We start from the raw sequence: 22,522 nt of genomic DNA, 5'->3' as shown, positions 1-22,522 counted from the left end.
ATTTCCTCTACGAAACAGGAATATTGGGCTGGACAAATAGTAGGGATCTTTGACTGTATATATTTTTATTCAGCATTTTTGTCTTTTTTCCAGTGAAATTTCTTTACATACATAAAATAAGATACATTTAATTGAGAAACATAGTTGAGTATGATTAGAAGACTTGTTTTAAAGATGATGTAACTTTTTTGATGTCAAAAAATACATGCTACTATCCCAGTTTATTATTCTTTGACAACTATAAGTAAGACGTTCGTGGGTTTACCTTCACCAAATGTATAAACACTGAGCCACCCAGGCACTATCAAAACATTGATGTTTATGTTTTGAGCGGCCTACACAGCTCCACCCATCCCTTTCTAGCTTAACCTATAGTGTGAGTTTAGGGCGTGGCTACTTGTACTAGCTGTTCAGCCGGGGGAATATGAACAACCATGGCAGACATGTACAGAGGAAAATACATTTAGCTTCGCCTACAGATGTTAAAGCCAAAATTCGGAGACTTGCTAAAAGACACAGAGACAAAGAACAGAGTAAAACCAGAGTGAACATTGGCAGCGCATTTACAAGGTGGAGGACTTTGAGAGATTTTTTTGGGTTCGATGGAGACGCCAAGCTTGCTGAGTTGCTTCTCGAAAGGTAAGCTACACTCAAAGTTTGCCACATAAGTTAGCCCATTACTGCCGAGCTCCAGATAAATTCATAAGATACTCTGAATATGTATCTTTACGCTTACTAGTTGCCAAAAGAACCATCCCACCTCGTGCTGGATCCCCCGCACACCCAGCTGCTGTTCAGTCTGGCAGTGTTATCGAACGACCCGATTCCTCTGACACGATTTCTGTCTGGTGTGTATATGTTATAGTGGTCTTGTTCATTACGACATTAAACATGAATCACCTTTTATTTAGTATGACCTAATTGTTCATATGGAATCAGAGCGTGCGAAAGGGCGTGATGAGTTTTAAGGGTGTAGGCTAAGGTTGTTTGAAAACATATTTCATTTTTGTAATTCCGTTTTGTGCCACTAGTAGCGCAGAAATTACATTCTTCACCTTTAAGCATAAACCTCACTAAATAAAATTGTTAGATGTATGCATACAACTAGAACAAACTATTTGCCAATGGGAAGAAAAATAAACTACATTTGAGATCATACACAATTTGGACAAAACTAAATAGTGCAGGATGATTCATCAATATTTGAAGTCTGTTTTCTTGGAAGAGAAATAATTTTTGTGTATAACTGCTGAACGGTAAATTTGTAAACTTTTAAGTACATCCACAGTAACATATAGATGGCTTCAAAAGTAAAATAAATTGATTAAAAGCAACAAAACTCATATTTTGATTTCATGGGGTCTTTTAGAAGGCAGTAAGAATGGTTAGACTTTAAAAAACACATCTCGAGACACTTGTTTTTTGTTTCAAGAACGCATCCTATATGAACGGCCCTTAATGTGTTAGTAAGCTGTTTCTCTTCTCAATCGGTAGTGTTGTGTTTGACTTGAAAATTTCAAGCTCATACTCTTCTCCACATATTTTCACACATGGATTACAGTTTTTGCATGTTGTGTTGTGATTTTTCAGGTTGTCTAATAACATATTCAGGATTTCTAAATTTTGCTAAACAAAAAAAAAAAAAAAAAAAGCTGCAAAAACAGACACTGTCTTAGGCAGCGAGACTACACAGTTCGACTTATTTAGTTTCAAAGAAGAATCCACAAAAGCTATGTCAGTGCTGAATCTCACACGTGTGTAGGACTGCTGTGTTGACTGAATACTTAACACTAGCTGCAATATATCTCGATGTTAAGCACTCAGTCCCATTGTTCAATTCCACAGCTAATCTTGTCATAAAGACTTCTTTTTGATAAGGCATTAGCATCACATGAAAGGTTATTAAGGCCACTAATATGAGGGTTTGGAGGGGCGTCTGTGCTGAAGAATAGGATGGAACCCGTAAGAGACAGGGCTAATTACCATCCATCCTTCTATGTGAACCCAACCATCTGCCAGTGTCACCCACTTATTGTCTATTGGCTTTCAATCATGAACGGACTGCTGCAGCCAAAGATGTGTGTTTTAATTAGAGAGCTGCTCTGTAATTATATTTATATTATAATAATGACTTTGACAAAGCGTTTGAGTGGATGTCCTTCATTGTTCACTAAAATGATAGTATTTAATTATGATGTTTGAACACTGCAGATTTGAGCAAGCTGAGTGGTTCTCTGTCTCTTTGACACGCACATGTGGGCACGCCAACACAGTTACACTCACGTTCTTGTTCTTTTTCAAACACTCAGAAATACCAAAGACACGTGGTCTCTCAGTGCACAGCCAGTGATAGCCCTTTACTCATTTGCTCTGTTCCAAAACCTATGAGCTGCATACAGAGACAGAATTTTAAGGTATCGTACAAAAGAAAAAGTTTCAAAAGGTGTGCAACCTAATTATGCTTCCTCCTAAGAGACTTTGTTCAACCCAAATTCTAATAGGCTATTCAGACCGAATGCGTTCTTGCACTAAAAAAGCGACAGCACAACTAATTCAAAGTTGAATTTTATTTTTATTTTTTACCTGAAACGGCATCTAAAAAAACGTGGCAGTCCAGTGCTAGACACAGAAAAACAGTTGGACTCATCACATCGGTCCAAGACGTCCATCTAGCACATTTACTTTGAAAACAATTGGAAAAGAGTGCAGACATTCACAAAAATGTGCTCGATGTGAACGGCACTTAAGGCAGCATCACATATCGCATCCAAGATAGCAGACGAGCTGAGATAATATTGATTGTTAAAATGTTGATTATAAAAATGTCCTTCAGTACTGAGAAGTATCTATAAAAATAGTTCTGTGTAATTAAAAATGTATTTTATTTTTATTTTTTTACAATATTTGCAATGGTTTTAGAAATTTAAGTATTTGTGTTTGCAATGTATTTTTACACTCATTCGTTAGATTAGTAACAAGCAAATGTCAAACTCTTTTGAAATCAGTTGTAAGTTGGTTGGAATGTTGGGGGTCGTTTTCACTGAACACATTTTGCATCCATCCACGCTGTTTTTCAATTGTATTTCTATTAGGGCTAGGTATTGATACAGATTTCCCGATTCGATTCTGAATCACAAGCTCTAGATTAGATTCCGATTCCGATTCGATATCTATTCAAATGGGTATATTTCAGTCATAATGTCCCTTTTGCCTACAAATTAAATAAATTCTCTCCCAGCTAATGCTGTTAATTATACAAGGGACCTTTTAACTTGGTACATTACGAAAATATTAATTTTACTAATTATATTTTATTAGTTTTAACAAATCCATGTATTCAATCAATAAATAAGATATTATATTTCATATATAATTTTTTGTTACATATTGTTTAATTGCATCATTTGTACTACAAGTATTTACATTGATTTGGTGAACACGTGCCAAAAAGCGGTACTGTCTCTTTAACAAAACTGGCATTTCTGTAAAAAAAAAAAAAAAGCATCTATAAATGAGTGCACGTTAATGAGAGAGGACTCGAATGGCTTTATTTCATCTGTACTTCGTGTGATTACAATTACATTTTTATTTTTTGTTGTTTTTGATCAACAACTGACTGTAGACAACAGAAAAGGTATTAAAAGAGACATTATTCAGTGACAAATGGGTTGCATGGATCTCATCTTTGGACACACATTACACAGAACAACTTTTACTCTCAACGCGCATTGAAAGAATCTCGCTGCTGAATACTTCAGGACTATACTACACAATCACTGGTGAGAGCTAAACATTTACCATCCAGTTGCCTCGTTGTTTTTTCAACATCTTGAGCTGGAGTGCAAGGGTTTTTTAATGCTGTATCAAGTTAACAAAAATTGTCTCGAGACACCTGCTTTATATTCTTTTCTTTATGCCGCGTCTTGCTTTTTTTAGCGCAAGAACGTATTTGGTTTCAACGGCCACTTAGAAAGCAGCTGCCAATGTAGGCAGCATGGCAGCTCACTGGTCTTTAGAACAGAGCCATTGTGTTACCAGAACGCAGCCATGCATGAATTCATTAAGACAATTTCTTGTGAACATGAATCTTGGCCTCCACAGTCTACTGTGTATATACCTGAATCTGTTTACTTTTGCACACATGCATCGCATCCTCTCCTTTAGCTGTGCTATACCTGTTTGCTTCCCCCGTGTAACACATGCTTAAAGAGAATTAAAAGGCATTTAGAAGCGAGCAATTAATCCCTGATGCCTAATCTCGTAATAACGCCATAAAGAGCCACTAAACCATGGAGGTGATGGAGACACTTTCATCCATCCCTGTTCACAAATCACGGCCCCTGTGCAACACCCGGGGACCAGCGTGGCTGGAGCATCACTTCACACTGCCTGGAGACCAAATTATCCTGCTGATTGATTGAGTTGCGAGGCATAAACTGCCACGGCTGGCGACGGAGGACGATTCGCCCGCTCGGGTTTACGACTCTCCGTCTCTGTCTCGCTCCCTCATTCCCCCGCCCAAACATGAGCGACAGCACAGAGATAAGTGACTTAAGTGGACTACAAAGTGTCGGGAGCATGGAGCCATTTTCATATTGCCTTTGTGCTGCCGATGCCGGTCATGGTTGGATTTAACCCTATAGTGTTCCACCGGATCATCTTTCTGGCTCGTGGTGTATTTCTCTGCCTTTCTGGAAGTTGAGTTGCAGTTTCCGACTTGCCTCTGGTCTTGTGTTTCTTTTCAGCCTGCATTATAGCAAGAATTTGTGAGGTGTTATGGAAAGTGAGACTGCTCGACTATTCTCATTGTTTTGATAAATTAATGTCTGATTATGTGTCTTGTAATGCTAAAGACAAATAAAACTAAAAATATGGATGCAAATACAGACAGGCAAATGGACGATATAGACTAGATTGTAACTCTATACTGAATGCTACACACCTTGTAAAGCATTTACATCCAAACCACAGTCAATGCAGAATAACAGCTGACTAGAGTAACAACGTAAAATCATAAAAATGTTGGCACACTGTTGCTTCCAAACCCATTGCTTTTAATTTTCATCTCTTTGTTGGAGAATTTGTTGGAGAATACAACAATATACATGTGGTAAGATGAAAATTGTATTATTCTTCAAGGGAACTACAGCATGCCAATGTTTTTGAGATTTTTGTAACAGTATATTGTAAGCCAGTATATAAAATGCATTATAAGGGTATTTACTTTATAAGAGCTTATAATAAACATTGTAATGCATTATGTCTTTTCATAAATAATTGTAGCCACAGTTAATTTATAACACTTACACTGGTGGCCAAAAGTTTGAATAATGTACAGATTTTGCTCTTATGGAAATAAATTGGTACTTTTATTCACCAAAGTGGCATTCAACTGATCACAATGTATAGTATTGACATTAATAACATGAAAAATTACTATTACAATTTGAAAAAAAAAATGTTCAGAACTTCTTAAACTACTTCAAAGAGTTCTCATCAAAAAATCCTCCACGTGCAGCAATGAAAGCTTTGCAGATCCTTGGCATAGTAGCTGTCAGTTTGTCCAGATACTCAGGTGACATTTCACCCCACACTTCCTGTAGCACTTGCCGTAGATGTGGCTGTCTTGTCAGGCACTTCACATGCACCTTACAGTCTAGCTGATCCCACAAAAGCTCAATGGGGTTAAGATCCATAACACGCTTTTCCAATTATCTGTTGTCCAATGTATTTATTTCTTTGCCCACTCTAACATTTTCTTTTTGTTTTTCTGTTTCAAAAGTGGCTTTTCTTTGCAATTCTTCCCATAAGGCCTGTACCCCTGAGTCTTCTATTTACTGTTGTACATGAAACTGGTGTTGAGTGGGTAGAATTCAATGAAGCTGTCAGCTGAGGACATGTGAGACGTCTATTTGGAGACTAAACTAGAGACTCTGATGTACTTATCCTCTTGTTTAGTTGTTTCTGGGCCTTCCACATCTCTTTCTGTCCTTGTTAGAGCCAGTTGTCCTTTGTCTTTGAAGACTGTAGTGTACAATTAAATCTTCATTTTTTTGGCAATTTCAAGCATTGTATAGCCTTCATTCCTCAAAACAATGATTGACTGACAAGTTTCTAGAGAAAGATGTTTCTTTTTTGCCATTTTTTGACCCAATATTGACCTTAAGACATGCCAGTCTATTGCATACTGTGGCAACTCAAAAACAAACACAAAGACAATATCATTTAACAAACAAAGTAGCTTTCAGCAGTGTTTGACATAATGGCATGTGATTTTCTAGTATCAAATAAGCAATTTAGCATGATTACTCAAGGATAAGGTGTTGGAGTGATGGCTGCTGGAAATGGGGCCTGTCTAGATTTGATCAAAAATGACTTTTTTCAAATAGTGATGGTGCTGTTTTTTACATCAGTAATGTCCTGACTATACTTTGTGATCAGTTGAATGCCACTTTGATGAATTAAAGTACCAATTTCCTTCCGAAACAGCAAAATCTGTACAGTGCATCCGGAAAGTATTCACAGCGCTTCACTTTTTCCACATTTTGTTATGTTACAGCCTTTTTCCAAAATGGATTAAATTAATTATTTTCCTCAAAATTCTACAAACAATACCCCATAATGACAAAGTGAAAGAAGTTTGTTTGAAATCTTTGCAAATTTATTCAAAATAAAAAATGAAAAAAATCACATGTACATAAGTATTCACAGCCTTTGCCATGACACTCAAAATTGAGCTCAGGTGCATCCTGTTTGCACTGATTATCCTTGAGATGTTTCTACAACTTGATTGGAGTCCACCTGTGGTAAATTCAGTTGATTGGACATGATTTGGAAAGGCACACACCTGTCTATATAAGGTCCCACAGTTAATAGTGCATGTCAGAGCACAAACCAAGCCATGAAGTCCAAGGAATTGTCTGTAGACCTCCGAGACAGGATTGTATCGAGGCACAGATCTGGGGAAGGGTACAGAAAAATGTCTGCAGCATTGAAGGTCCCAGTGAGCACAGTGGCCTCCATCATCCGTAAATGGAAGAAGTTTGGAACCACCAGGACTCTTCCTAGAGCTGGCCGCCCGGCCAAACTGAGATATCCTTGATGAAAACCTGCTCCAGAGCACTCTGGACCTCAGACTGGGGCGAAGGTTCATCTTCCAACAGGACAACGACCCTAAGCACACAGCCAAGATAACAAAGGAGTGGCTACGGGACAACTCTGTGAATGTCCTTGAGTGGCCCAGCCAGAGCCCAGACTTGAACCCGATTGAACATCTCTGGAGAGATCTGAAAATGGCTGTGCACCGACGCTCCCCATCCAACCTGATGGAGCTTGAGAAGTCCTGCAAAGATGAATGGGAGAAACTGCCCAAAAATAGGTGTGCCAAGCTTGTAGCATCATACTCCAAAAGACTTGAGGCTGTAATTGGTGCCAAAGGTGCTTCAACAAAGTATTGAGCAAAGGCTGTGAATACTTATGTACATGTGATTTTTTTTATTTATTTTTTTTTTTTATATATATTTGCAAAGATTTCAAACAAACTTCTTTCACGTTGTCATTATGGGGTATTGTTTGTAGAATTTTGAGGAAAATAATGAATTTAATCCATTTTGGAATAAGGCTGTAACATAACAAAATGTGGAAAAAGTGAAGCGCTGTGAATACTTTCCGGATGCACTGTACATTATTCCAAACTTCTGTCCGCCAGTGTACATATTCATGGTTATACCTTTAAAGAGAAAACTGCATTATATAACACAATTACACTGGAAATAGGGTCTTGATCATGACCACTTTAGGAACATATTTATAATAAAGAATATATTTTTAATGCTTTATGTCAACAGGCATAAAATAAAGTGTTACCGACTATACTTATTACATGCCACTTATGTCAGAGAATATCAATTTAATTGGTATAGTCAATTAGCTTACAGTCCTTCTTTTGATACCAACAAATGAAGTGATTCTTTTTGTTCAAGGTCAAGAGGGTTTTCTTTTGCAAAGTGCTGTTTCTTTTCAGGCTAATGTTAGGCTATTGGATAATTGTGAGTTCTATGTACTGTGTACTACACTGCTTTATTTCCACCATTAATGCCTTATAGAAGCATTTTAGTTCCTGTACATTTCACATGACAACAAATCTAATTAGTTTATCAGAGTAACTTGACTGTATAAGCTCAGTATCACATCCGGAAGGCTGATCCTCGCTCGTGGCCCTCCTGCTGTGTGCTCTGAACAGATAAGCTAAGCAACATGGTCACCCATGCAAAAAAACCCAGAGTACATTAGGGCCACTGCTGCTTGTGCATTATATCTGCAGAAACCTGCAAGAACACTGCAGCAAGTCACAGTTTGAGTCAGGAAATGTTGAGAGGTAGCTTGTTCCTGCTTTTTTTTCTAATTTATCCTCTCCTCTCATTTTTCCCTCTCCTTTTTACCCTTTTCTGCTTCTCTCCTACCTTTACTGCTTCCATTTTCTGCTCTTTTATTCTCTCCTCTCTTACTTTCACTGCTCACCTTTTACACTCATTTTTTTCTCCTGCACTCTACTCTTTTCCTCTCCTCATCTCTCCTCACTGCACTAATCCCCTTTTCCACCCCTATCCACTCTTTTTTTATTCTCTTGTCATTCCTCCTTCCCTCTTCTTTTTTCTCGTCTAATTTCCTCTCCTCTCATCACTACTCCCATATTCCACTTTTTCTCCTCTCCTCCCCTTTCTCCTTCTCTTTGTTCTCCTCTCCCCTTTCCACTCTTGTTTTTCCTCTCCTCATTTCTCCTTCCATCTTCTCATTTCTCCTCTCCACCCTCCTTTTACTTTCCTCAATCTCATTCCGTGACCCTTTGCCACTCTTTTTTGCTCTCCTCTTCTCCCTTTTCCTCACTACTCCCCTTTTCCACACACTTTTACTCTTTTTACTCTCCTTCTCTTTCCCCGCTATTCCACTTTTCTACCCTTTTCTACTCTGGTTTTTTTTTTTTTTTTTTTACTCTCCTCTCATTTCTCTACCACTCCCCATTTTCTGTCCCATATCCTTCTTTTACACTCTTTTCTTCTCTTTTTTTCTCTCTTCTACTCTCATTCCTCCACTACTCCCCATTTTCTGGTCTGTATCTTCTTTTACACTCCACCATTCACTATTCTCTTTTTCCACCCTTTTCTGCTCTTTTTTGCCTCACCTCTCCTCTCATTTCTACTTTGCTCCCCTTTTCCTCGTCTTTCTTACTTTTTCCTTTTTTCTCTTTTTTCCCTCACATCTCCTCTTCTATTTTACTTCACCCCTCCCTTCCCCCATTCCCGCACAGGCTTTCAGGCAACAGCGTACGGTCCTGCAGCAGCAGCAGCAGTGGCGGCAGCGCGTGGCTCAGGTAGGGGGGCCCGTGGAAGAGGCGGCTACGCAGCATACCCTCAGAGCACAGGGCCAGGTAAACGCCATGGCCGTAGATCTGTGTGACTGCTGCTCTCTCCATGCTGCTCTTAACTCTAGCCGCCTCTGTCCTCTCTCTTACACACACATGCATTCACAAATACACACGCATACTCTGTAGTTAATGGGAAAGGCCAGGGCTCAAGGCTCTTGCCTGCTTCCACTCCTCCTTCCTGTTGTAGATGTGATTTATGGTGCTAGCAGAAGTTGCCCCCAAGCTGATGGTCTGGGACCAGTTTTTCCTCTCTTTTTCTTAATTTAGTTAAAGTCAGGATTATGGTTAGGGAAATTGGTAACAGATCAGAGCACAGGGTCCAGTTTCTGCTTGCACATCCATTTCCTTGCTGACCCAACCCCCCCCCAACTTAAATCAGCCTAGGCTGGTTTGTCGGTCTTTGCTGGTTTTAACTTAAGTTGGTCTTCCAGCCTGACCTGCTGAAAAGTCCCCAAAATTCATCTAAAACCATCAGACCAGATCAGCAAACCCACTTAGGCTGGGGTTTTTTTTCAGTAGGGTTGTTCTTTACCGTAGATGCAATATATGTTTTGCTAACCCCTTGCCCCCCTCCCCCCCCAACGCCATTACACACAGACTACATGGCTGAGCCTGTTCATTTCTCATGGTTTTTCAAGTACTCACATTTACTCGCCAGCGCTCTTAGACGTTAATGCCTTCCTCTGTCATTCGGACAAACTTTTTGTTCACCGTTGACTAGAAAACACAGTCTGCACATTAAACAGTTCCCAGTCGCTCCCTCATTCCTCCATGGCTATTGATTTGGAGGCTGGATGGCTTAATCTATCAATCTGACTTTGTCTGTAAGACACAAGGATACTTAAATAAATAAACAGCAGGAAGGAACAGCCCTCGGCCTTCTCACTGACATCTGGCCTTTAGCATGATGGGAAATGATGGCCTTGTCTAATTGGCCATCAGAAAGTGGGGCTGGAGTGGATGTGTGATGAGGTCCCAAGTTCTGGCAGTGTCTATTTATGTACACACACAGGCTATGTTCCAAAACCTAGTGAGCTGCCTTGCAATCTGTTGCCTACATAGGTAGTTACCTTCTAAGGCAGCATCCTGACTAAGAACCTCATAAGTGACTGATTTGAAATGCTCTCCAAAAATGGTGTTCCTAATTTAAATTTTACAGTTGATTCCAATAGAGTTTGCTCTATTTGCATGTTGCTTAATTAACAATGTGATACTTTGTCCATTTTTAATTAGAAAACAAACAAAAAATGTCGTCTTGTTCAACATTTCGCCTGCCGTCTTGGATTTAGTTTTTTTTTATTTAGTTTTTTACCTGAGCTCAATGCAATACTTTCTAGGACTGCTTTTCCACAAATTTTCTATGAATTCTCCATGGATATCTGCAATGTTGGATTAGACATTTTGGACAAAATGAGTTATCTTAGAGGTATATACCATTTTGAACACCTTTTGCCTCCATAGTGCGCCTATGATGCCTTAAAATGCTGCCTAAAAAGCTTTTGGAACAAAGTGACAGTCACACAATGCTATGTCTATCACAAATACTACGCAGACATGCCAGACAAACATACCACACCCTCTTACTTACACACGCATACATTAACTGCATATTTTGACTCACATTCACACACACTTGAGTTCACTCCATTGACACCTGCTCTCCAGCAGACAGCTATCCACCCCAGTGTAATTGGCAGACAGGCGTAAACGTGGCTCAGCGCACGGTTTGAAAGAACGCAGTCGACAGAGCGTGAGCCAATCAGTCATGCCTCTCCACCCAATCAGACAAGTTTGATTCTGATTAGCACTCGGCTAAAGAAACCAACTTAGCCTGGAAAAAAACAGCTCTCTGCATCTCATTTCTGTTTAATATGGGTGAATTACGGGAGGCTTGTTTGGAACAGGCTCTGAGTTTAAAACGAGAACTACATGAAATGCTATCCCGGGTGGTGCTCGCCGTTGACGTTTTTAGACTCTTAAATAGCTTATGGTTGTACTTGTCTGCTTGACGAAGACCTACTAGAGGCTGGCATGTATTTGGTCAGCTATTAGTGAGCAGGTCTACATTACATTATTTACATATGAGATCAACACACAAACATGCAATAATGCAGAAATACAGAGTGGGACGTGTCCCAAACAAAGCAGACGACGAAGAACTTGCTTTGTATTGTTTAGTGGTGTTTGTTAGGTACATTTTTGCAAATTACGTGGTTCCTTACAGGTATCAAGGCAGTTCCAATGTGAAATATCTACTGTGTGGTGCTTAAAGTTCTCCTGAGTTAAATATTCTCCCAAACCAGGTTTTTAAGGTTAATGCTCTGAGTTTTAAATGAACAAAACCAACCTCCCAATCCTAAACCTAAACCAAACCGATAGTGTTATAAAAAGCAAATTTGACATGAAAAACGCAATTGCTGAAGCAACCACGTTATTTTGTGGTGCTTTAATGACACGTTCAGCTTACGTGCCGAATTGCATGCTCTTCTGGACTTGTACCCTTGTACTATTGTTCATTTTGATCATGTTCAAACAAGCTTGCACTGTAAGTGCAATTGGTTATGTAATGTAAACATTGAAATATATTTTCGCCTTTAATGTCATGCTCTATAGTAAAATTGTTTTGATGTCATAAGAAAGGATTATGTTAGGAACCAGGCAAAAAGAGTTTATGAACTGATAATCTACTGAATAAAAGTTGTTGTTCTATCACCTTTAGCAGTCAATTCACACACACACAAAAAAACTGCCATGTATAACGAGCCATGTAAAAATTAATTTGCAAAAAATTTAGGTTTTGAAATGAGATTCTATGGTTTTTAACTGATATGAGGTTACAGGTGTGCAATTATTTCATATTTTGCAATTGCTTCAAATGTGACTCATCCAATCAGAATTTATAATCTGAAAAATCTTTTTGCACTGATCCCAGACTTTTCATTCATTTGTTATGAATAGTCCTATCTTTTGTTTTTTGGCCATCCAGTTCATAGAAAATATTATTGAAAATAATAAAATGTTAAAATAGCTTTCATTTATTAAGGACTTAATTCACATTTAAGATGTAATCTAGTGCTGTCAGTCGATTAAAATTTGTAATCACGATTAATCGCATAATTTTCCATAGTTAATTGTGATTAATAGCAAATTTTGAAAGTGCTGAAATTTAATGCTAAATATACTTAATTTCCTGTCAAAATGCATTTATTTGCTTCTTAGGAAAAAAAACAATACGTAACAATATAAAGTTTTATTAACCTTTTCCAAACAAAGACTTCCACAGTAAAAATATAGAAATGCATTAAAATAGCAGCAATTCAAGTCACATTAAACATTTCCCAAAGACTAAGTAGGAGGTTGACTAATAGAAAGTAGACCCCACATAGGTTGCATATTCATTGCAATGAGCATTAAATCTCTTAAACTCTCATCCTCCACAATATAAATCAGCCGGCAGACTGTGGCTATCCACTTTGTTACAGCAGTCATAAAGCCGCATTCATGATTCACGTCAGAGCATCAGCGTCAGCGCCGCTTTGAACTCCACATGAAAAGCACTTGCAGACAAAAACATCTCATTCTGCTTTTTGGTAATAGTTAAGACTTTTCGTGCTTCTGTGGTAGTTAAAATGCGCCTTCACAAGTTCCATCTAGGCTTGTTTTGTACAACTAATAACATTAAGAGTTCCTTTGCCCATCACTTTATCATTGACATGAATCACTGCTGTGTATGTTTGTGGTGTGTGCATCAGTGTAATGACTTTGGGCGGACACATCGCAAAGGTTCCGCCCTTTCAACAAGTGTTTATGCTGGTTCATGCTTTATTAACGGTCAATGCGTTAAACGTGATTAAGAAAAATGTACGCGTTAAACTTTTTTAATTAATTGCATATGTTAACTTGTTAATTTTGACAGCTCTGATATAATCCTTTTTTAATTGAATATCCAGCAAAATCATGATGTAGACCGTTACAGTGATACAGTGACTTTGGTCATACTGCCCACGCCAAATAGGTCCAATGAGCCTGATTTTTATTTAAAGATTGAAATCTTATTGGATTACAATGGGTTTTGGAGAGAAACTTCATTAAGTATGTTCCAAGCCCATTGAACCAAGTTTATGAGGACTCAACTGAGCAGGCAACTGTAGTTATTTTACCACCCTCTTTACTGCCCCCCTCACCTACCCCCTACGGCTGGTATCTTAAGCTGATGGTGCAGTTGCACTCTTTTATGACTGATGGAGTCACTCCATGGTTGCGTTGTGACAGAAGTGAGAAAGCCATTGAGACAGAGCACTGACATTTAAGGATGACCTTTTCCAAGAGCCTCATCATCTATTACCCAACTGATCTCCATTGCGCAGCACAATTTAAACACCCCTGCTGTGCATACATTTGCTGCTAGGCGGAGGATGAGATGTGTTTGCGTGCCGACTGTCAGTCAGTTAACTCCTGCGCCAACCTACCAGCAAGGGTACGGTGAAAGTCAGAGGCTCCAGTCTGACTGATGAGCTGTCGCACTCCAGGGCCCCAGGATTCTGGTGAAATGGTGACGTTGCAGGCGGCCCCACCTTCATTTAGGATGCCATAATTTCATAATCTCCATCAATCAAAAAAGGGCTGTTGTTCTTTCTCCACCTGCTTTTGATCTAATATTATAATGTGACTATTCAAATCCACAGACCTGAGTCATCCAAAGCCGCTTCTTTTTATGATTATTTATTGCTGCTGAAGTCATAAAATAAATGACACACATACTTTAGCTAGAATAAATGGTGTGTGTAATATGAATGGGCTTCGGTGGTTGCAGACTACGCCATACCAGATGCTGCCTCTCTGTGTAATTTTGGCCTGTGAAACAGAGTAATCAGACTTTTTAGGGTCAGGCAACATGTACAGTATAAGCTACTTTTCAAATTGGTTCAACGTTTTACACAAACTTGAATTAATTTGAAGCACCAGCATGAAAATAGCACCCCAGATTTATTGTAGTGATAGAAAGTTGCATGATAAGTTTTAATATGTTTTCAAAAGAAAAGAAAATGCACCTGCAACGAACTACAAAAACAAATAAAAAACTGTGCATGTGTTGGTGTAGTTAGACGCCAGGCCGATGTTCAAGTTTCTGTTGTTTCTCTCGTTTGGTTTGGCCTTGCTGAAAGCCAGTGTGTGCAAGTCAGAGACTACACCAGTTGACTTGCGGGAGGTTTGTCCCTGCTCCTGTACTTCCCCCTCCTCCTTGTTCTTCCTCTCAATCATATCCTGTGTCCTCTTACTATTTTATTTACAGATCTTTTGGGTTCAGTCATACACCTTTTTTCTGTTGTATTTTAACACCTATTGTGACCCGTGGTGCTGAAAGGGGGGATAGTTGGCCCAAAAATGGAACTTTGTTCATCATTTACTCACCTTCATGTTGTTCCAGAGACTGTTTAGCTCGAGACAGACCACTTGTATTACAATTAATGGAAGGAATTGAAACACTCAATATGGCAGGTGTAGAAAAGGAAGTCTACAAGTCTCTCAGGTAAAACAGGCAATCACCATTTAGATACAGACTTCGCCTGTCAATTAACTTGAGAACACACATGTGCATTAGCTGGACCAGCCTAAAAAGTCGTGTTTTTTTTTTTTTTTTTTTTTGTAATCTGAGCTAAACAGGCACAATTTATGATACCATTGTGGTCAGTTTTTACTTCTGATTTGAAATATGTTATTTGATTGTAATCTAGACCAACCATTGTGGAGATTTTAGTCTTTCCTCGTTCAAGTAGATAGGAGCTGTACTTTTTTTTTTTACAATAGCTGCCTGGGAGTGTTCCCAAGATGGCTGCAAAATGGACTGACTTGCCTTGAAAGAAACTTTGTTTGTTCTGAACCCATATAACATTCTTCTGTGGAACACAAACAAAGATGTTAAGCAGAATTACTAGGGATTAACAGCTTCAGTCACCTTTCACTTTCATGGAAGAAAGAACATCATACGGGTTTGGAACAACCTGTGGAGTAAATGATGACAGAATTTTTATATTTAGGTGAATTATCCCTTTAACACTTGCCAATTCTTCATTCTTTATTCCTTCCACCACAATATTCTATATTTTCTTGTTCTTTTTATTTGAAACTTTCTCAAAAAACTTCTCAATTTTTACAATTTCTCTCATCTGCTTTTCTGGACCTATATGTGTCTCCTAATTGACTGCATCCCTCTGTAGTAGTGGTTCTGGTAGAAATCGTAGACTAGGAGCACTATTTTCGTAAGCTACGCTACATGCTATTACTGTGCGCAACGTCTTATCCAATTTTCGTGAGAGCACTAATTCTAAGTGCAAATTCTGAGTGAGAGTGTTTTTTGCTACCTGTGGGTGTATGCACGCAAACTGTGGGTGTATTGTATTTTAATAAATTGGCGCAAAGTGCAATTTGCTATTTTCCTGAGAAATAGGTCATTGCTCTAAGACGTTTTAATACCATATCTGTTTTCAGTGCAAAGTCCAAATTCAGTTTGGAGATTCCACCAGCAGGTGTTAATAAAGTTCAGGTCGAAACTCTGAGAATATTGTGGAACATCAGATTATGTATCTGACAATCGCTGTTGTAGCCGTGTTATGAAACAAAAATTTATGAGATTTGTGTCAAACTATCTATATGTAATGGTTTATTTTTCAATTATTAGTATTATTATTATGTTTATATTTACAAATTGTATTTATGACCTAAGGTTGTATTAGTGTTTTTCTACCTGTTGTTGTTGAGTGATTTTTAAGTCACTGCAAAAGGGGCCGGTGGAAGAAATGTTTGGATTTATGATTTTTTTGACCACTTAATTATTTTGATTATTTTTTCGTTTCGTTTGAAGTGTAATTTTAATTTAGATATATTTTTTGTATTAAATTTTTTCGTGTTTCAATAAATTAATTTAATATTTCAAAATCTAAATTGACCGATAGAAGTGAAGTGCGTGCTGGTACAATCACTGCTAATACTAGCCATGATTTATGTGTCAGTAGATGAAAATTATTAATGATACTTACATTCTCTATAATTTAACAGAGCCTTAATCCATATCCTGAACCACATTTTCTGTGCGTATAAAATGAGCGTGTGCCATTTAACAAGGATGCAGTTAATGTACAAAATAAGTCCATATTTCTATTCTTCTAAATGACACTTCTGTAATTGCATGCAGTCCATTAACACTACTAACTTCTTATGAATTTGCTGTCTTTGTTTATATCTCTGGTGCTTGATGGAATGGTCTATATAATAGGACGCAGACGCTGCAATAACCGGAGAAGAACCTCAGAATTAAATTGCACTTGACATTTCTGCCTGGAGTAGATGATTGTATGAAATGCTATTTCCAAGGCAGGCCGCGGTCCTTGAGCTTTTTTTAAAAAGTGTTTGAAAGTCACATTGCAAAATGTCAGCTTTTCCATCGTCCCCTCCATATTTCTATTCTTGTAAATGACGCCTCTGTAATTGCATGCAGTCCATTAACACTACTAACTTCTTATGAATTTGCTGTCTTTGTTTATATCGCTGGTGCTTGATGGGATGGTCTATATAATAGGATGCAGACGCTGCAATAATCAGAGAAGGACCTCAGAATTAAATTGCACTTGACCCGATTAGCGCCTGGCTCGTGCGATTTTGCCTAATCCACTTGCGCCTAGACTTAGCGCATGTTTGCACGAAAATACCAAAACTTCATGGCCATGCCCATTGACTTTTGGCATAGTGCTGCACTTAGCGTTAGCTCTCTTAAAATAGTTCCCTAGATCTAAGTTGCTGGTCATGTGTATTAACTTGGATTTGGAAAGATTGTATTATGTTAGGGGATTGCATATGTTTTCAATATTAGCAAAAATGTCTATACATTCACCATTTCTTGTCTTTGGATTCTGGGTAAAAATTAATGGTTTCACCTTCAAGATTTGCTTTTTCCATTCAGTGCTTTAGATTGAAAGTACTAATTCTCGTTCACCCCTTCATTTATACCCCTTAAAATACTTGTGTCTGATGAAGGGTGTAAAACAATATGTGACTTATTGAGATCCCCTACAGCATGTCAAAATAAATGTGTGCATCGAATGACATTCTGACAGCGCCGCCCCATTTACTCTGAGCTCTTTGACTGTAGAGAGGGAGAGGTGACACACAGGAGATGCACAAGACCTGACACTGCAAATCTCGCAAAAGCACATCCTAGAACTATAAACCTGACAACCTCAGCACCTTGGCTCACCTGGGCTGGGGACAAAGGGCCACTGGTGTGTCCCTGGGAGAGACTTTTCCCTCCAAATTCTTTCAAGCTTTGCCATTTTCTCTCCATCCATCTGTCCCTCATTCCTGCACTATCCTCTTCTATGGTGAGGTTAAAGTATGCTATGTGTGTGTGTGTTTTTGCGTGTGAGTTAGTGAGGCAGGCAGCACAGAAAACCTGTGTCACTCTCCATTAGCTATCGTATACTGACAGACAGGCCCTAGACTGCAGCTGTGTCTGCCTCGTTCGCTGCGGTCTCCGCAGGCCGCAGGTGCAATCTAGGCCAGCCCATCTCGATGGTGCCAGTCGCCCATGCTGCAAATATGAAACGTACTTCATACTTGTCTGTCACGCTGCTGATGAAGACAGATGTGTGTTTTCACCATCTCATGACTAGCTGTCCGCTTCTGCACTACCTCCACCTATATGTGCGATGGTGTGAGTGCTACTCTAGGATGAGGATCTGTCACAAAATGAAACCTCTGTCTCAAATAATAAGGATTTTTTTGTTATAATGGTTTGGAGGTTTTACTTAGTTTGCATTTCTATTTGCATTTGCAATTTGACTTTTCAATTTAGTTTGGTTGTTGTTAGTTTTCACTCCAAGACTGTTAGTTTCAGTTCAGTTTTAGATTTTCAGTTTATTGAAATGTATATTTATTTACATTTCAAAATATTTCCATTTTCAGTATATTTAGATGGCATATTCAATTTTTTTCAAATATTTTTAATACAAAAACTGTACTAAAATTAATTAATGGTCATTTCATGGTCCTTTTATTGTCTTATTAGTATTATTATTTTTATTTTTTTAGTTAACAAAAAATATTACATTTCGTTTAAGTACACTGGTAAACACCATTCTGGGATGAAGCTATGTCACAAAACAAAAGCTCAGTCTGGAACATTTACAAAATAAAAAATTGAAAACAGGGTTTTCAGTTTAATTTTAGTTTTTCAGTATATATATATATATATATATATGTATGTATATGTATGTATGTATAGATAGATAGATAGATTTAATTCAAGTAATTTAAGGGCTCAATGTGTTAATTGACATCTTCTAAATAGTTTACATTTATTGAAGATTGGCTGTTTTCAAATTGTATAATATACAGTGTACCAAAAACTATAGGTAATATTAATTTATGGTCATTTCCTGGTCTAATTATGTTCTATTCTGTTACATTGTTTCAGTTAACAAAAATGTCTACTCTGGGATGAAGCTCTGTCTCAAATAATCAGGATTTTTCGTCCATCGTGTACATATATTTTAAGCTACACGAGCACAAAATGATGAAACATTATCTATAGACAATTTATGAGATGGCATCTCTAGCTGGGAGGGATGTGTAGTAATGATAATTACTCAAATATGTGAGTACAAAAGACCATCTCTGAATGGAGAATGATGCACTCTGGAGGCACTGGAAGGGTGCTTGTAATTCTTTAAAGATGACACAGGTGGAAATGAGGTAGCTAATTGTGGATGTTCGGAAATTTCAAAGCTAATTTGGAGGCACATTTGACAAGTTTATTGACACCCTGGTAGAGGATGTGTTGAACGGGAAGAGTGCTGCTGGGATTTTTTTCAAGTGGAGAGAGATTCTGGAGATTGAGAGGGTGGGAGATAAAACATAATGTCTCTGTTAGTATGGAATTGCAGGGTCAGTGCTTTTTATAGAATGCCAGTCTGTGTTTTTGTTCGAGTGTACGGATTCTCTCTCCGCGACTGACATTTCTGCCTGGAGTAGATGATTGTGTGAAATGCTATTTCCAAGGCAGGCCACGGTCCTTGAGCTTTTTTTAAAAAGTGTTTGAAAGTCACATTGCGAAATGTCAGCTTTTCCATCGTCCCCCCATGAAAAGACTCTGTAAATGGCAGTATTTCGCTAACATCAGCAGGCTAATTGTGGTAAAAGACTGCTGACAGGTCAGGTGTGAGCCATTCTGACTGCTCTGAGTCTGATCCATACAGAGAAAGACTAAGGTTTTTTTTTCTCTCGCTCACCTTCTTCAGTAACAAGCCGACTGTACATGATGTTAAATTGCAATGCATACACATTTTCATGTTCCTTAGACTTTTCTGCCAGATGAACAGAATTTTGTCTCAATGCCATTGTAAAACACAGAGCTCATCAAGTATCTCCAAGAATAATTAATTTTTAACGAAAGACCAAAATGAAGGTGGCATGATTAAAAATAGGGCTGTGCAGATATAATAAATATCGATAAATCGCAGTACTTTTTTTCTCATGATATTGTATTGATGCTTTAGAAATATTTGTGTATTTATATCATGTAAACACACAAGTTGGCAGACTGTTACTTCCAAATCAATTTAATGAGCTCACCAAGAGACAAAAACATGATGCTTCGAGCTACATGCTCTTCATCAGACATCAGTATATAATTGAAATATACCCAAATTAATTGGAATTGAAATTGGAATAGATTCGTAATCGAATCAAATAATGATATTGTGATGTATCGTATCGTGAGGTGGTGTTGTTTGTGTGTGTGTGTGTTAGAGCATTTTTCTTGATACTTTTAATAATTTGCTTCTTGTTGTTGGACTGTTTGATGTTGTGAAATATGTCACTTTGTTTTATTTTTTAGAGAGAATTGCAAACATGGGGTTCCCTTAGGCATTTATACAGCTTAAATTACTTCTACAACCTAACAGATCAATACAAACAGGCCCATGCATGACCCCCCCCCCCCCCCCCCAAAAAATAAATAAATAAATAAATAAATAAATAAACAAACAAACAAACAAAAAATCAAGTGGGTGTACTGTACGTGTATATGTCAAGATGACTGCCTGAGTGTCTGAACTGCGGCAATAAATATGCATTTGTGTGCAACACATGAGCCGTTGTGCTCGCAGGGATGCAAGTTTGAATCCCGATCCCATTCCCTCTCGATCTCCATGCATTTTCATGTCTGGTCTCAATTGTACTATGAAAGTCCCATAAACAAAATTATTTGACAATAAATTTAGTACAGAAAATCTCATTTCATATTAATTGTTTAGCTTATTGTTTAACTAGAAGTGAACAATCTATATTGCATTTAAAATTTTACTGCAGTCTTTGCATTATTCTTAACAAAATACTCCATTATTTTGTATGTAAAGACTGATGTAAAGTTATTGTAAAATTATATAACTATGTTATATAATTAATAATTAATATTAATGATTTATATAACTATGTTATATAATTAATAATTATCATTAATGATTTCAAATTTGGCCTTAACCACACTTCTTAATCTTGGCCTGAGTGGTCTGGAATAATGCAGTCTTGACTAAAATGTGACTTGATGAAGAAAACAAAAAATGTGTGTATGCATAGAGCCATAACAAATTGCTACTCTCTGTTCATTAAACAGCTGAGAAAAGGGCCTCTTATTTACGTATTCATGTATTTATGTATCTGTTTCTTGATGCCGCTCTGACAGATATTATGTATAATAACATAAAGCTGGACCGTGGTGGTGGTGTGTTTTGGTGGGGAGGGGGGTAAAAAGCAACCAGTGCTTTCATCTCAGCAACAGCTCTGAAGTACCCAGATGGGCTTTGTAATGGTGCAGTTGACAACCTTCCAGAGTGCATCCATTTTGAGCCTGCCCACCCCGCAACAGTCCCTCCATCCCTCCTATTGCTGGGGGGTCTGGGGTCTTTGCAGATGTTGCCCAGACAAAGGCACATCTGGATGACCTACTCCCAGCTGTTCTGACATGACCTCAGAGTGTGTTCATGGCCCTCGGCTTGGCGCACAGAGGCAGAATGATGAATAGACGAGGTGATGTCGTACGCCCACTGTGAACGAGTGCTTCACGTTTCTACACCGCTATTCATCAAGTCGCTGGAAGTGAGTTTGCGCATCTATCACCTGTCAACGATGCACACACTCCCCCCCGCAAACCTGACATTATAGAGTAATTAGATTTCTTTCTGAGCGAAGGGGAGAGGCCCGCAGTACACGACATGGAGTATTTGTTTTTGTAAAAGGAGAAGAAAAGATTTTTTATGAGCGTTTTGTTTTGTTTGACTGTGGGGTTTTAGTTTGAGGAATTATTTGCACAAAAATATGTGCCTATTAATGGAGGGACACACCCTGCACGCGTTTTTTTTTTTTTTTTTTTTTGCATTCTCACTCCATTGCAAGTTATTCACTGAGGCATAAAACATTCCAAGTTCCATTCTTTAACTGATTGGCAGTGTAGAATACAGTGGGGAAGCCATGGAGGAGCCATTATTGTGGCAACTTTTGATGTTTAAAAACGGCTGTTTCATTTAGCTCCACTTTTTTCCCCCTCATTCCTCTCTTCCACTTGGTCAAAGTGAATGATTTGCATGCGCTCTGAGAGAGAATTAGCCGGCGAAGGTAATCAAGCAGCCCTATTCCACCAGATGGCTTTCTCTATAGACAGTAAATGGGCACTTTTTAACTGTGTTTTATTCCATGTTTCTGCTTCAGATAACACTGTCATTGGACGTGATCTACCTGGATAATAAACGTAATTTCTGCTGGCCGTTATTAGATAAGACCTTTGCTGCAACCGCATTAAAACGAACAGCTTTTCAAGTCTAATTTGCTATGTCAATGCAAACAAAGAAACCAGGTGTGTTTGTTGTATGTGCGGTAATGTCGTATTTTGCATCCCGCGGTTCCCGCTCTGTGAAAATTAGATGGAATTTTATGCAGATTGCAGCAGGGCCGAGGCATTGTCATGTATAACAGACTGGGGAGCGTTAGACAATTGGGACGAGGCAGGCTACGTCACTCGCACCTGTAAAAGGTCTTCATTTGTTTGTT

General features: G+C 38.3%; 1 protein-coding gene across 8 annotated transcripts in view; it reads left to right on the top strand.

Annotated features, from left to right (window-relative positions):
* Positions 1-22,522, top strand: part of LOC127421751 (RNA-binding protein Musashi homolog 2) — a 418,524-nt gene that overhangs the window by 369,054 nt on the left and 26,948 nt on the right. For 4 of the 8 annotated variants that reach the window (XM_051664842.1, XM_051664839.1, XM_051664837.1 and 1 more), the window contains exon 11: positions 9,308-9,427. The exons of 2 other annotated variants lie outside the window; for them this stretch is intronic. In XM_051664842.1, coding sequence (XP_051520802.1) covers positions 9,308-9,427 — 120 coding nt within the window. The remainder of the gene's footprint in view (positions 1-9,307; positions 9,428-22,522) is intronic. 2 more of the 8 variants (XM_051664843.1, XM_051664840.1) reach the window with 1 other exon arrangement.

Source organism: Myxocyprinus asiaticus, chromosome 31 (assembly GCF_019703515.2).
Source record: "Myxocyprinus asiaticus isolate MX2 ecotype Aquarium Trade chromosome 31, UBuf_Myxa_2, whole genome shotgun sequence".
Classification (NCBI taxonomy): Eukaryota; Metazoa; Chordata; class Actinopteri; order Cypriniformes; family Catostomidae; genus Myxocyprinus; species Myxocyprinus asiaticus.
The sequence above is the reverse complement of the archived record's forward strand: the minus strand, read 5'-3'. Positions and strand labels throughout refer to the sequence as shown.